At 39.2% G+C, this 15,150-nt stretch overlaps 1 protein-coding gene across 1 annotated transcript in view; it reads left to right on the forward strand.

Annotated features, from left to right (window-relative positions):
- ttn.1 (titin, tandem duplicate 1) overlaps nucleotides 1-15,150 on the forward strand; it is a 336,276-nt gene that overhangs the window by 11,188 nt on the left and 309,938 nt on the right. Inside the window, exons 7-17 of the mRNA XM_043694489.1 lie at nucleotides 1,781-2,618; nucleotides 2,951-3,109; nucleotides 3,789-4,079; nucleotides 4,233-4,343; nucleotides 7,039-7,320; nucleotides 7,935-8,000; nucleotides 8,108-8,366; nucleotides 8,466-8,535; nucleotides 8,757-8,969; nucleotides 9,810-9,952; nucleotides 12,147-12,343. Of these exons, the coding sequence (XP_043550424.1) occupies nucleotides 1,781-2,618; nucleotides 2,951-3,109; nucleotides 3,789-4,079; nucleotides 4,233-4,343; nucleotides 7,039-7,320; nucleotides 7,935-8,000; nucleotides 8,108-8,366; nucleotides 8,466-8,535; nucleotides 8,757-8,969; nucleotides 9,810-9,952; nucleotides 12,147-12,343 (2,629 nt within the window). The remainder of the gene's footprint in view (nucleotides 1-1,780; nucleotides 2,619-2,950; nucleotides 3,110-3,788; nucleotides 4,080-4,232; nucleotides 4,344-7,038; nucleotides 7,321-7,934; nucleotides 8,001-8,107; nucleotides 8,367-8,465; nucleotides 8,536-8,756; nucleotides 8,970-9,809; nucleotides 9,953-12,146; nucleotides 12,344-15,150) is intronic.

Below are 15,150 nucleotides of genomic sequence, written 5' to 3' on the forward strand. Positions count from 1 at the left end.
CAGAGTATTGAGTACAGGAGTTGGGAGGTCATGTTGCAGCTGTACAGTACATTGGTTAGGCCACTGTTGGAATATTGCATGCAATTCTGATCTCCTTCCTATCGCAAGGATGTTGTGAATCTTGAAAGGGTTCAGAAAAGATTTACAAGAATGTTGCCAGGGTTGGAGGATTTGAGCTATATGGAGAGGGTGAATAGACTAGGGCTGTTTTCTCTGGAGTGTCGGAGGCTGAGAGGTGACCTTGTAGTGGTTTATAAAATCATGAGGGGCATGGATAGGATAAATAGACAAAATCTTTTCCCTGGCATGGGGGAGTCCAGAACTAGAGGGCATAGGTTTAGGGTGAGAGGGGAAAGATATAAAAGAGACCCAAGGGGCAACTTTTTCACGCAGAGTGGTACGTGTGTGGAATGAGCTGCCAGAGGAAGTGGTGAGGGCTGGTACAATTGCAACATTTAAAAGGCATCTGGATAGGTATATGAATAGGAAGGGTTTGGAGGGATATGGGCCAGGTGCTGGCAGGTGGGACTAGATTGGGTTGGGATATCTGGTCGGCATGGATGAGTTGGACCGAAGGGTCTATTTCCGTGCTGTAAGAGTAAGCCACCCAGACCCATTTTCCCTCCCTGTTACTGTACATTTACCCTTTACTAATGCACCTAACCCACACATTCCTGAACACTGTGGGTAATTTTGCATGACCAATTCACCTAACCTGCACATCATTGGATTGTGGGAGGAAACCAGAGGACCCAGAGGAAATCCACGCAGATACGGGGAGAATGTGCAAACTCCACACAGTCACCCAAGGCAGGAATCAAACCCAGGTCCCTGATGCTGTGAGGCAGCAGTGCTCACCACTGAGCCACTGTGCCAGTGCTTTTGTCCCAGAGTTGAAATTTCTAATACTAGAGAGCACACATTTAAGGTGAGAGGGCGAGAAGTTCAAAGCGGATGTGAGGGGCAAACCTTTTACATAGAGAGTGGGAGGAGTATGGATCCCGCTGCCAGGGGAGGTGGTGGAGGCAGGTGTGATAGGGAAGTTTAAGGGACTTTTAGGTCAGCACATGAATATGCAAAGAATGGAGAGATATGTGCCAAGGACAGCCAGAAGGGCTTAGTTTAATTTGGTGTCATGTTCGGCACAACATCGTGGGCCGAAAGGCATGTCTTTGTGGTGTACTGGTCAATGTTGTATGTTCACAGATACACACTGGGTCAGAAACAGAGTCATGCTTACTCATTGCAGGATTCCAGAAAGTATCTTCTACAACTTAAATTCCCATTTGATTACACCCCTCCTTCATCACCTCCCTCAGCCCCCTCTCCCACCACTCCAACTCCCAAGCTTCCTTTGATCCCACTGAGACTCCAACTTCAGCCTCACTCCCCAAAGGCCTGGTCAGCAGCATGTGATGTCACGATGCCTGTAACATGATTATATCACTGTCGTCTGTTCTATCACACCAGGTAACATCACTGGCTGTGTCTGTACATATGTGCTGGTCATACTGTGTTACGGATAATTTTTCCTTACATAGTATTGTACATATGATAGCATACACCAACTTCTATGCAAAGTTCATTATTACTCATTGAGCTATTGTTCTATACACAACAAAGTCTTGCTTTTCAAGGTTAAAATAAGTACTTGCATATGCTCTGATCAAAGGCAGGTTTGCCACTTGGAAAATGGGAATTGTACCATCTCTGCATCTCTGCATCTGACATTACAAAGGCATGATTATGTTTAAATGCTTTGTTTTGTGTTTATGTATAGATCTGTATCCCCAGCTGGGAGACTGTCCACATCACCGATCAGATCTGTCAAATCTCCAATTCTTACTCGTAAATTTCAGACAACCACGGTTGTTTCTTCAGAAGTTATACCTCCTTGGAAGCAACCAGGCTATGTTTCAGCAACTGAAGCACAAAAGAGAGAAAGCAAATTAATTGCAAGTACTACACAAGATCACAGAGAAGAAAAATGGGAACGGCGAATTGGAGTCCATGGACAGATAACAATCAGTGGAGCTGCTGGTGCTGCTGAAGCTGTTGGAGCTGCGCGAATGACTGCAGTTGAACGAGCTGCTGCTGGTGGTGCTGCTGGAGCTGCGCGAATGACTGCAGTTGAACGAGCTGCTGCTGAAGCTGTTGGAGCTGCGCGAATGACCGCAGTTGAACGAGCTGCTGCTGGTGGTGCTGCTGGAGATGCGCGAATGACCGCAGTTGAACGAGCTGCTGCTGGTGGTGCTGCTGGAGCTGCGCGAATGACCGCAGTTGAACGAGCTGCTGCTGCTAATGCTGCTGGAGCTGTAAGAATGACTGCAGTTGAACGAGCTGCTGCTGCTAGTGGTGCTGCTGGAGCTGTTGGAATAACCACAATTGAAGGAGGTGTTAGTGCTGCTAGAATGACAACAGTTGAACGCGATGCCGGTGCTGCTGGTGTTACTAGAATAACTACACTTGAACAAGTTACTGGTGCCCCGAGAGTTACCACAGTTGAACGAGTGACTAGAGTAACCACAATGGAAGGAGCTGCTGGTGCTGCTGGAGTTGTTACGGTTGAAGGAGGTGCTGCAGCTGTCGGAGTGACCAGTGTTGCTGCTGGCAAAGAGGTAAGGCACCTTTGCATTTTCATTCAGTGTGATCAAGTTACAAAACAAAGCATCATTAATAATTCAGGTTCTCTTATGATAGCAGAAATTAACACATTATATTCAATAAAATTTAAATTCAGAGTACAAAGGGATTAAAATAGAACTGTGTAAAATAAAAAAAAATCCTGCTTGGTTGCATGCGAAAAATATTTTACCTGTAAAAATTTAGTAATCAAAACTTGTCGAGTAAATATTTTTCAGATGTGTGTGTATATATGTAACTGCACTTTTTAAATTTATTATATGGCATATATAACAAAATCCATTTTTTTTTGCTACAACAAACTCAGACAGAGCATGACATAGGAAAAACAGCAGCTGTTGCTACTGTAGTAGCTGCTGTTGACCAAGCGAGAGTACGTGAACCAGTTACTGTAACCACTACCACAGAAAGAAGCACTTCAGAGAAACATGTGTTTACAATACAAGCACAACTGGTTGAGGATCAGGTAGTTTGAATCACAATGAACAATAATTCCTAATTCAATTTTTGCTGCAAACATATAACCTTTTGCTCTCATAATAAATTGTCATTTAACAATTAAACATCTTTATATACACCCTAATTTTGCCACTTCTCCCCTGTTGTGGTATCACTGAGTTTCAGTAGTGTTCCTTTGTACTTCCTTTCCTCAGGTTTGTCACTTCTCACTTGTCCCTTAGTTACCTCCCTACACTCTCATTTTGACATATTTTAGTTTCATCACAAGTCTTTTGTGAAATTGCATGTATATGTCATGTAATTTTAGATGATTTGCTTAAAATTTGTATTGATTATAAATGCCTTAATGTGTAGTGTGCATCTTTGCTGTCAAAAGCAATACCAATTTATTTCATAATAAAGCTTTACTCACTTACAGTTAGGGATGGAAACCAAAAGGTTCCTAGTTTTAAAATTCCTTAGCTAGTGTTTTGGTGATTGACAAATACTCAACCTTTAAAAGTAATTGTGTCTGTAAAAGAAGATGAACTTCCAGAAAGTTGTAAACAATATTAAATTCTCAGACCTTGAAGTGATGCATCAATCAAGCCCTAATGTGGTATTGCTTTTGAAGGTCATAGTTAATCTTGTGAAATTTAAGATTAGACTATGAGTGCTCTGGCAGACTTAGCCCTTGTTGTCTGCAGATTGAAGTTGGCAAAAAGGCTGAAGCTGTGGCTACGGTGTTGGCTGCTGTGGATCAAGCACGTACTAGACATCCTCTGTATGCTGAAGGAGTGCATTCAGAAGAGGCATCAATGGAGTATGAATATGCACAGCGGGGTGTATCTCAAAGTACCATTGAGTTTTCTGCTGAAAAGCGAACAGTTCCAGCTGAACAACATGTTGTCACCACAACTGTCAGAAAAGGGACAGTTATTGTGCCAACTGAAACACGCATTTCCTATGGCGAGCAAGATGAAAAACACATTTCACAGGTTAGACATCATTTAATGTATAAAACAACAAAGTTAAGACTAACAAAGATTCTGTTATTCATAGTAACTATGAAGACCATCTTACCAGAACTATGTTTTAATCAGTACATGCTGAATTAAACATAATAATAAAGATTTTGTTAATTACTATAGATTGAAAGAGCAGCTGAATCTGCCATCCGTCTGGACCACAAAGTTGCCAGTACAATTCCTCACTTCACTGTTTCAAAAATAACTGTAGCCAAGCCAGAAACAACCCAAGAGGTAAGGGTGCAAATTGTGCATGGCAGGCAAATTTAAAAAAACATTAATCATATACAGACAGGACTATAAAGTGAGGTGCCTAAATTGGGAAAGAAAATCCATACATTTTGTTTAATCTTTAGTCTAATCAATTCAGGGGAAATACTCTTGAACACTGCTCATAATTCTCACCAGATAAACAAAGGCCGGGAGATGTATTCTGTTTGAGACAGTCGTATAATTAAGTACAAATGACATTGGTGATTGACATTGACATTGACACACACGTTAGAGTCCCTTAGATTGAAACTTTATCAGATTCAACTTCAGCATTGAGGCCCAGACTAAATCTTAAAAATTAGTAAGGTCATTTAGGCAATTCTTGGCTTATCTCCATGGATAGCTTATTTTAAAATATTGTATAATGTGGTGGAGGGAGGTTGGTGGGAAAGAGGGCTAGTTAGTGTGGCAACAAAGGAGGGGCCATGATTGCATATATGGTGGAGACAGAATTAGATTAGATTAGATTAGAATACTTACAGTGTGGAAACAGGCCCTTCGGCCCAACAAGTCCACACCGACCCTCCGAAGAGCAACCCACCCAGACCCATTCCCCTACATTTACCCCTTCACCTAACACTATGGGCAATTTTACGTGGCCAATTCACCTAACCTGTACATTTTTGGATTGTGGGAGGAAACCGGAGAACCCGGAGGAAACCCACGCAGACGCAGGGAGAAATGTGCAAACTCTGCACAGATAGTTGCCTGAGGTGGGAATTGAACCCGAGTCTCTTGCACTGTAAGGCAGCAGTGCTAACCACTGTGCCACCGTGCCGCCCGAAAACGATCGTTCTTGGCCAAGCTCCGCAGAAAGTAATTGTACATTTTTATTTGAAAATCTCATTTTTGTTGGCCGCCAAATGTCAGTGTGGAGCAAGTTTGGCTTGACACAATTTTCCAGACCATCACAAACCAGATATTAAATTCCTTATATATAAATATATTTATTTAAGCAGCCTATTACTTGGATAGTTATTAAAGTCCAAGCAAATGTTATGGTATAGATGTTGCAGGCAGATTTTGGATCCAGGATGTGTTTCTTGCACTTGGACTTTGACCTCATTTGACAGTTGTAAATCTTTTAGTTTTGAAGCTGGATTACCTAAATTATTTGTCATCTTAAAGCATATTACCAAAACAGAAATCATAGATTCTTGTCATTTACATTATAGAAAGCGCTTTACTAAATATCAAGAAAACATTTCTATGAACCAGTCATTTGAAATATTTTAGAAATCAGTTACAGACACCACAGTCTAATTTTACTATGATGGCAGATATCATACTTAAAGCTATTCTTGAAAATCCTTAACAGTTCACATTAGAAGTAGTAGTTTCCCTGCCGTACAGCATAATCATTATTTTTAATGGATGAATGAATAGAATTTTTTTTAAATATACTGGCCCAGAATTTGTTTGGAAAATACTGGCAATTTTACTGCATGCACAGTTATTAGTTAAGCATGTTATTAGTGATGAGGAAGATTAATTTTGAATTTGAATCACTGAAATTGTTGAACAATTTGCATTGCTTTGTCATGGACCTTGTGAAAATGGGACCTACTCATTAAATTCTCCACCAGTTTCAAGAAATTGCTACTATTGTATGATTAAAATGCATTAAGTTGTCTGCAGCACATTAATGCTGACACTTAACAATAGACCATTTTGCATGTCATCATTTAATTTTCTGTATTGCCACTCAACCTTTCCAGGCCAGATAGGGAACAATTGAAACTTCAGAATCTTATTTCTCCAGGTATTGCTTCTGGAGGTTTTAAAATTTAAAAGTTTGCATTTTAAGATATTCTTATTTTGCCTTTCCCTTTTTATTTTGATTTAATTCATTTTTGATTTTCTTTCTGTATCTAATTTCACTCCAATGCAATCTATTTCCTTAGGATGTAGGTTTGCTCGTTGAGCTGTAGGTTTGATATCCAGACGTTTCATTACCTGGCTAGGTAACATCATCAGTGGCGACTTCCAAGTGAAGCGAAGCTGTTGTCTCCTGTTTTCTATTTATATCTTTCTCCTGGATGGGGTTCCTGGGGTTTGTGGTGATGTCATCTAGTTCCTTTTCCACCATTAACATTGTTTCTTTCTTGCATTGGTTGAGGAAATAGCCTGTTCTTGAGATTCATACTAAGCTCCAAGATGTCACATTGACATTGCCCAATGTTATTACTTCATAATTTCGATAATATGGAGAACACAATACTATTTGCGCTGAGGGGGTGAGGAAAAATATGCAATGTATAAGACACAGCAACTCCTGGGCCATTATATTGTGTTTTTGCTATCTTTGTTATTTTTATATTTCCATAGTTGTATTTTTATCTCCATAATTTATACTAATAGATTAATTTTTAACAGTTACAAAGCATTAACTCAAGTTCCTGGCATCTAACATTTCTTATTGGTAGCAAGCTGGAGTACCTCATATTACTACCTCAATGTTTTCTAAACCACAAGTTTCTTGTATCCGTATTGATCATTCTATTGATCCTATTCATCTCTCACAACATTTTCTAAAAAGACCATCTAATTTAGCTAACCTAATAATCCATACCATCCCATTGTGTGACCATTAATTTAAAAAAAAACTTCAAACAATTTCTAAATCATGTAACTTTATTCTTCTTGGCTTGGTTAGGTTTCTATAGCAGGAACTGCCATTGTTAATCTGGAAAAAGAGTTGGCTGCATCTTCTGCTGTGAAGGTTACCAAGCCAGTGAAACGTCCTGTGTTAAAAGAGGCCAAAGTTGTGACAGAGGAGAGTGTCTCTCTCCAACCTCGATTTAGAGAAAGAACTGATGTGTATGAGACACGTTTTGATACTGAGATGCACAAACGTCTAGGTTTAAGTATTTCAGGCTCACTTGAAGCTGATTTTGATGTTGAACATGAGGAAGAATATGAAGCAGAAGATGAACAGGTTTGTTAATTACCCAGTAGTGTATCCTAAATATGCTAACTTTGTGTGTTCCCTACAAATTAACAACAACAATTCATGCAAAAAGTTTTGTTCCTGACCAAGAACACAGCTAACAACATTTACATCTTGCCCCCCCCCATCCAAAAACCTTTATCACATATTAACTCTGTTCTCGCTATTATAATCAAAAAAAGACTAACAACATGAGTCCTCTGCAGGATGATATTTCTGACCTTCCTAATTAATGTGTGATGTTCTCCAAAATGTAACGAAAAAGCAAAATGCTGCGGATGCCGGAAATATGAGATATCAGCATAAAATGGTGTAAATACACAGCTGATCAGGCAGTCTCTGTAGGGTGAGAAGCAGAACTAATGTTTCAGATTGATAACTTTCAGACATAACGAAAAAAATTAGAAATGTAAGATATTGATTAATTATAGAGATAAGGGAAAGGAGTGAGAGGAAGGACAAAATAGTAGAATCAGTAATGGATGGGGTAATCCAGGAGAGATTGAATGACATAAACAAAAGCAGGTTCTCATAAATTTGTAAATACAGATTGTAAAATGGAATTTCTTTTCTTACTCTCTCATTTATTTTCTGCTTTTCAGTTCATAGAACCTGCCCCTCTACCAGTTCCAGCAGCAGTTCCTCTTACTGCCCCAAGTTTTGTTTCTGTAAGTAATTAATTCACACTACAGTGTGTGTTAAGTGGTCCAGTTTGCATGTTTTATTCTTTATATTTGTCTTTTTAACAATGATTAATTGTATCACATTTTTGCAGGGCTTGAAAAACATGACAGTCATTGAAGGTGAATCTGTAACCCTGTCATGTGAAATCACAGGACACCCTGCCCCAATCGTGATGTGGTTCAGGGAAGATTATCACATTGAAAGTTCCATTGATTTTCACATAACCTTTGAAAAAGGTATCGCTAGCATAACAATTAGGGAAGCCTTTGCAGAGGACAGTGGTCGCTTCACATGTACTGCCACCAATGATGCTGGTACTGCTAGCAGTTCATGTTATCTTCTTGTTCAAGGTATGCATTTTGGTAGCAATAATAAAAGTGATTGAAATTTGACAAACACCATTTTGTCCAAGCCATAATTGAAATGTCCTATTGTTTGTACTTTTGCAGTGTCAGAAGAGATTGAGGGCAGAGAAGAAACCTTTGCAGTATCAGAGTCAGCTGTCTCTGAAAGGAAACGGTACTTACCATCTTTAGATATCACTGTCAAAAAGGATTAATCTTACTTATTGATTTTTTTTTGTTTCTGATACTTTCTTCATGTTTTTGGACCTGCTGCTCTGTGCATTTAACTGAAATTAATGAACAGTATGAAGATATATGTAAACACATGCTAGTAACCAAGTCATTCATTATGGTCCACCAAATCACGATCCAAATTCGTTATTTGTTTATTCTCAGAGTTGAAATGAAAGTTGAAACTCTATCAGGAACCAGTATTACACCTGAGTCAGTAGAAGAAGGTGCCGGAGTCGCTCCATTCTTTATTAGAAAACCAATAGTACAGAAGCTCATTGAAGGTGGAAGTGTCATTTTTGATTGTCAGGTTGGAGGTACCCCTATACCACATGTCTACTGGAAAAAAGCTGGAATTCCATTAACAACTGGATACAGGTATAATATTCTGTTTAAATGGCATTTGAATCTTCATGGTCATTCAATTTAAACCCATGGAGTGCCAAATAAAGTAATTTTTCACTATTCATTGCAATATTAATGGAGTCAAAATAAAAAGGATTTTTAATAAAATTCCTCTGTAGGATGTGGCTATTGCCAGCATCCCCAGTATTCCTTGAGCTGATTGTCTCTAAATGCAACTAAATGTTTACTTTTATATTTAAAGTTAACTGTTCAAACACAGAGTGACCATCTGTAGTTGGAGAAATGCAACTTGGAGTTAGAGCTGCAATATTGTCACCCAGTTCTCTGATTATGCTTAAAATTGGCAAATTTAAGGGATGGGGCAATGAAATATAATGTCAGTGGATGATTAATGCAGAACCAGGTGACTCAATGAAAGCAATGCACTACAGATGCTGGAGATCTGAAATAATTCAGAAAGTGCTAGAGGAATTCAATGGGTCAGGCAGCAACTGTGGTGAGAGAAAGATGTTTCAAGTCCAACACGACTCTTCTTTGAAGCTAGCAATTAAATGGGCTGGGTATAATCTGTGATACAGCATTGTGTTCTGTATGGAAGGATACTGTATTAGGCCAATATGGAAGAACCCTACCATAATAGACTGAGTGAGTGCCAAGAATCAACATGATCCATTGTATGGTGCACTCTATCATCATCATAATCTCTGTTTCATTAACTGTATGACATGCAGCACAGGAGGAACAAAGGAATCAAGCCAGAAATCTATCTTATTAATGGACAGATATTGATCAAGATTTTTCTTTTTCCTGATTCTTGAGGCTTATTGTTAAAGTATTTTATCCTCCTTCTAGGTACAAAGTAAGTTACAACAGGGAAATGGGAGAATGCAAACTTGAGATTTCCATGACTTTTGCCGATGATGCAGGCGAATATTCCATTGTTGTTCGGAATAAACATGGCGAAATTTCTGCATCAACTCAGCTGTTGGAGGAAGGTTTGTAACCATAAAGATAATCATGAAAAGAACCTAATTTTTGACAATAACTAAATCTGCTTCACTGTGGTGCTATTTAATTATGGTGATCAAATTATTCTTGAGATTAAAACATTACTTAGGTCATAACAAAATCATTTAGTTTAATTAAATTAGCTTTAATATTGAACAAATATACCTGTTATGTTTGTAATTTCCTGGGTACATAGATTCATAAAGTTTTACAGCACAAAAGGAAGACGTGCATCCCATCATGTATGTGCTGATTATCTGCAAGGCTTATCTTCTGAGTCACTTCCTTGTCCACACACTCTAGACATGATTGAATATTTTTAGGATGAGTTGTACTAGATACCGTTCACGGGACTAAGCAACACCTCCATTCCGGTTAGATTCACACATGTATTGGGACATAATTTTAACCCTTTCACCACAGGCATAAACAAAACCTTCAGTGAATTCTTTCTGAAAGTTAGACAGCTCAACACTCCAGCTAAGACACAAATACTTTGTGTGCATCTTACGTTGACTTTGCTCTAAACTGCAAATGAAAGATTTTAAATCCTTCGCCTTCAGCATTAGCAGAAAATCATGCAGGTCGGAGCCCATTACCATGGTAGTCATCCTTATAACTTATTTCCATTTTGGTTGCTATGCCAGCTGCATTGACACCAACAAAGGGTGACTACTAGACCACAAGGGCCATAACTGACCACATGGCTGAAATCACAGGTGTGCTACCCACTTACATGTGTGCTACACACGTCCATATTACTATGCTACCTGAGCCAGTATGGAAGAACCCTACCATAACAGACTGAGTGAGTGTCAAGAATCGTCATGATCCATTGCATGCTGCACATTATTGCCATCATGAGAGGACAACTCCTTTTCATTAACTATATGACTTGCAGTTCAGGAGGAACAAAGGAGTCAACCTCAGAATCTGCTTTGTTAATGGACAGACCAGGCAGAAGCCATCAGAGTGCAATATCAATAAATGTGACCCCAATTCCCCATCCACCAACCGTCTACATTTTCTCTTCACTCTGTAACTATGACAGCATCCACCTGGCTGCAATGTAGAAATAAAAACCATCAAAAAATAAATATTTCAGACAAAATTTATAATTCACATTATTCCATTTGTTTGTAGAGGTCAACTAATTACTCGTGTACATTCCTTTCAAGATTTTCTTCTTGAGTCTTTGCCTCTCTTGGTGCTCCTGTGCAGTGTTACCCTCTGCTGCTGAAATTCAATGTCGGAAATTACGCCTAGTCATGAAGGATGACCTTGAGCAACTTGCCCAGCTGCAGGCAGCACCATCACAGTTGTGCTGGCTGGCTTGTTGACACAAAATAGCTCGGGTTCTGGTGGAGCACCAGTGGTGGGAGGGTGAGTGTTGTCCTCTGGAGAGAGGAAAACAGTTTTGGACTCCTCTTCCTTCCAAGTCATAGGAATAGGGCTAGGTTATTTGGCCTATCTAGCCTGCTTGTCAATTCAATTCATCCTGGTTGTTCACCCACCTCAAAGCAACTCTCCTGTTCAATCTCCATATTCCATGATGTCATCAGTCTCCAGAAATCCATTGATTCCCAACTTGAAATGCTCAATGCCTGAGCTTCCATTGCCGTTTGAGGTAGAGAATTCCAAACATTCCGCATACTCTGAATGAAGAACTTCCTCCTCATCTCAGTATTAAATTACTTACCTCTTACCCTGAGATTATGTCCCCTGGTTTCAGATTCAACAGCCAGGGGAAACCCCTTATCCACATTTGCTAGCATGCCAGACAATATTGATACTGATTTCAGGGCACCCCCTGTTTATGTCCCAAATAAAAGCAAAATACTGCGGATGTTGGAAATATTAAATAAAAGAATGCTGAAGAAAATCAGCAGGTCTGGCACCATCTGGAAGGAGAAACAGAGTTAATATTTTGAGTCTGAAATGACTCTTCATCAGAATATTCTGAAGAAGTCGTATTGGGCTCAAAGGTTATTCCTGTTTCTCCACAGATGTTGCCAGACCTACTCAGTTTTCTGGCTTCTTCAGTTTGTATTTAATGTTTGTATTCCTCCGACTGTGAAAATAATTAACATACCATTTTTACCTCTGTATTAATTTGCCATTTGATGGCTTGAGCTTTTATAACTTCCATGTTGTTCTAATTCTTATGCAATTTACTTTTAGCTGATTATGAGCTTTACATGACGGAACATGAGGAGATAACTGAGCGAGTAGAATTAGTAACAGAGTATGTTCAAGAGCCCAAAGTTGCAGAAGTAGCACCAACAATTTTCATGACCGAATATGAAAAAGAGCAAGCACTGATCAGGAAGAAAATGGGCAAAAGTGCAGCCATGATGAAAACCATGACAGAAGAACAGGTGAGATCCATCTTAGAAATAGTTTACATTTAGAACTGCAGCGTGAAATTATCACATTTGATTTGTAATGCTGAGTGGTGACTTGTTTCCTCATTGCTGTGGTTAAATTAAGTCATTCTCAAATGACAGGAAAACACAGCTTACATTATTATTGTTTAACTTTGGATAAATTCATCTTAGCAACCAATGTTCTACCTCAATTTTTTCAATTTTGCTGACGTGCACAATGAATGGACTAATACAATGACAACTGACGTTTACAAAGTGTCTTTAATGTAGCAAAATATACTTCACTGGTACATTATAAAACCAAATATAATATCAGGCCAAATAAAATGATTTTAGTTCCAAGAAGAATGTACTCAGGAGTAGCCTCATGGAATCATAGAATCTATCTATAGAAAGAAAGTATTTGGCCGATCAAGTTCACATCAGTCCTCAACAAGAATAATTCAGCCTGTCTCACACCTCTGCCTTTGCCCCAGAACCCTTTACTTTTTAAAACTTCTTTAGGTGCTTTCCAAATTCCATATGAAAATCAGTATTGAATTTGCCTCATTACCCTTACAGACAATGTATTCCAGGTCCTGACCGTATGATGGGTCACCTTTATTTCTATTACTTCTGGTTTCTTTGCCAGTGTCCTAAATCTATGACAGTTGGAACTTGACACTTATGCCACAGATAATAGTTTCCCTCTATCTGCTACAGCTAGATCTTTCATATATTTGAATACTTCAATCAAGACTCCTCCCAACATTCTCTAAGGAGAACTACACTGGCTTCTCCAAACTATCTTTGTAATAACTGAAATCCTTCGTGGCTGAAACTGTTCTCATAAATGTATTCTGTAATCTCTCAAAAGCTTTTGCATTCTTCTTCAATTGGGGTGTACAGATAAATGATTCAATGGATGAACAGATGGTGTAATTTAATATTTTTGCAGTTACCAATAATTTTTTAAAAACTGGGTATCACTTACATTATTACAATTTTCATGAATGGGGATTGTGTCTGGTTGAGTGTATAGAACAAACAATGCATGTAGTTATTTTCTAAACATGTACCTCAACCAGAAGAGAATAGTGCGTGATTATAAAGCAGCCTGATACATGCATCAATTTGGGAGCTCTTTCATAAATTGATTTTATACTTTTGAAAAGCTACGCAAATGGTATCACAACTGTAGAAATTAAATTGTCAAAATTATGTGGAGTGTTCAGGTGAGGTGGAATTGAAAAGTGAGAGATAATTGGATCAGGTGAGCAGTCATAATTTAGTCACCATTTTAAAGTCACACACTTCAGATCCAAACTACTTCCTGCTTAAAAAAAAATTCCTAATGTCTCTATTGCCTTTTTTGGCTAATCATCTTACATCAGTATTCATAGAATTCTCACAGTATGGAAGCAGGCCATTCAGCCCATTGAGTTCACACCAACCCTCTGAAATGGTCCCACCTGGACTCACCCCATCCCTGTAACCCTGCATTTCCCATGGCTAACCAACCTAGTCTGCACATCCCTGGACACTATGGGCAATTTAGCATGGCCAATCCACCTAACCTGCACATCTTTGGTCTGTGGGAGGAAACTAGAGCACCCGGAGGAAACCAATGCAGTCATAGGGAGAATGTCCAAACTCCACACACACAGTCACTCGAGGGAGGAATTGAGTCCAGATCCCTGAAGCTGTGAGGCAGCATTGCTAACCACTGAGCCACTCTTCCACCCTCCTCTGTGGTTTTCCTATGCTGAATCATGCTACCAACTGAAGGGAGTCTAGGCCTAGAGGGCATAATCTCAGAATAAAGTTTCCATTCAAAGGCAGAAATAAGCAGGAATTTCTTTTTGGAGAGGAGTGAATTTGTGCAATTCCTTACTGCAGAGGGCTGTTGAGGCTATCTGTTAATTGTATCCAAAGCAGTGAAAGACAGATTTTTAATCAGCAAGGGATTCAACAGTTATGGGAAAAATACAGGAAAGTGAGCCTAAGGACTTTCAGATCAACTATGACTTCATTGAATGCTAAGGCACACTTGATGGGCTGAATGGCCAATTATCCCTCCACCTTGCAGAGCAGTTTCTCCATATCGGCTCCATAAGGAGAATATCCTTATCAAATATTCTCTCTACCTTCTCTTAAAAGAGAAGACCTCAAATTTTCCAATCTATGTATATAATTGATTTCCTTATCCCTAGAGCCATTGTGAACCTATTCTGCATGCTCTTGAATGCTGTCACCTCCTTCCTAAAATGTGTTCCTGAGAACAGGACACTATTTATTTATCCAATTTTATCCAGATTCATCATAACTTCTTTGCTTTTCTACACTGTTTCTATTTATAAAACTCAAGGCCTAAATTTCACTCGCAGCCTCCCCTGCCACCTTCTGTGATTGTGTACATATATCCCCTTTTCCTCTATTCTAGCACTGCCTTGAGAATTATACCTTTTATATTTATCCTCACATTTTTCATCCAAAGATTAATTCGTTTTCTAATTGTCTGCATTAGACTGAACTTAATCTTTAATTTATTAAATATTAGTAACAAAGAAGTAACAAAGAAGATTGATGAGGGCAGAGCAATAGATTAGATTAGATTAGATTACAGTGTGGAAACAGGCCCTTCGGCCCAACAAGTCCACACCGACCCGCCGAAGCGAAACCCACCCATACCCCTACATTTACCCCTTACCTAACACTATGGGCAATTTAGTATGGCCAATTCACCTGACCCTGCACATCTTTGGATGGTGGGAGGAAACCGGAGCACCCGGAGGAAACCCACGCAGACACGGGGAGAA

This window comes from Chiloscyllium plagiosum, chromosome 7, assembly GCF_004010195.1.
Source record: "Chiloscyllium plagiosum isolate BGI_BamShark_2017 chromosome 7, ASM401019v2, whole genome shotgun sequence".
NCBI classification, from domain to species: Eukaryota; Metazoa; Chordata; class Chondrichthyes; order Orectolobiformes; family Hemiscylliidae; genus Chiloscyllium; species Chiloscyllium plagiosum.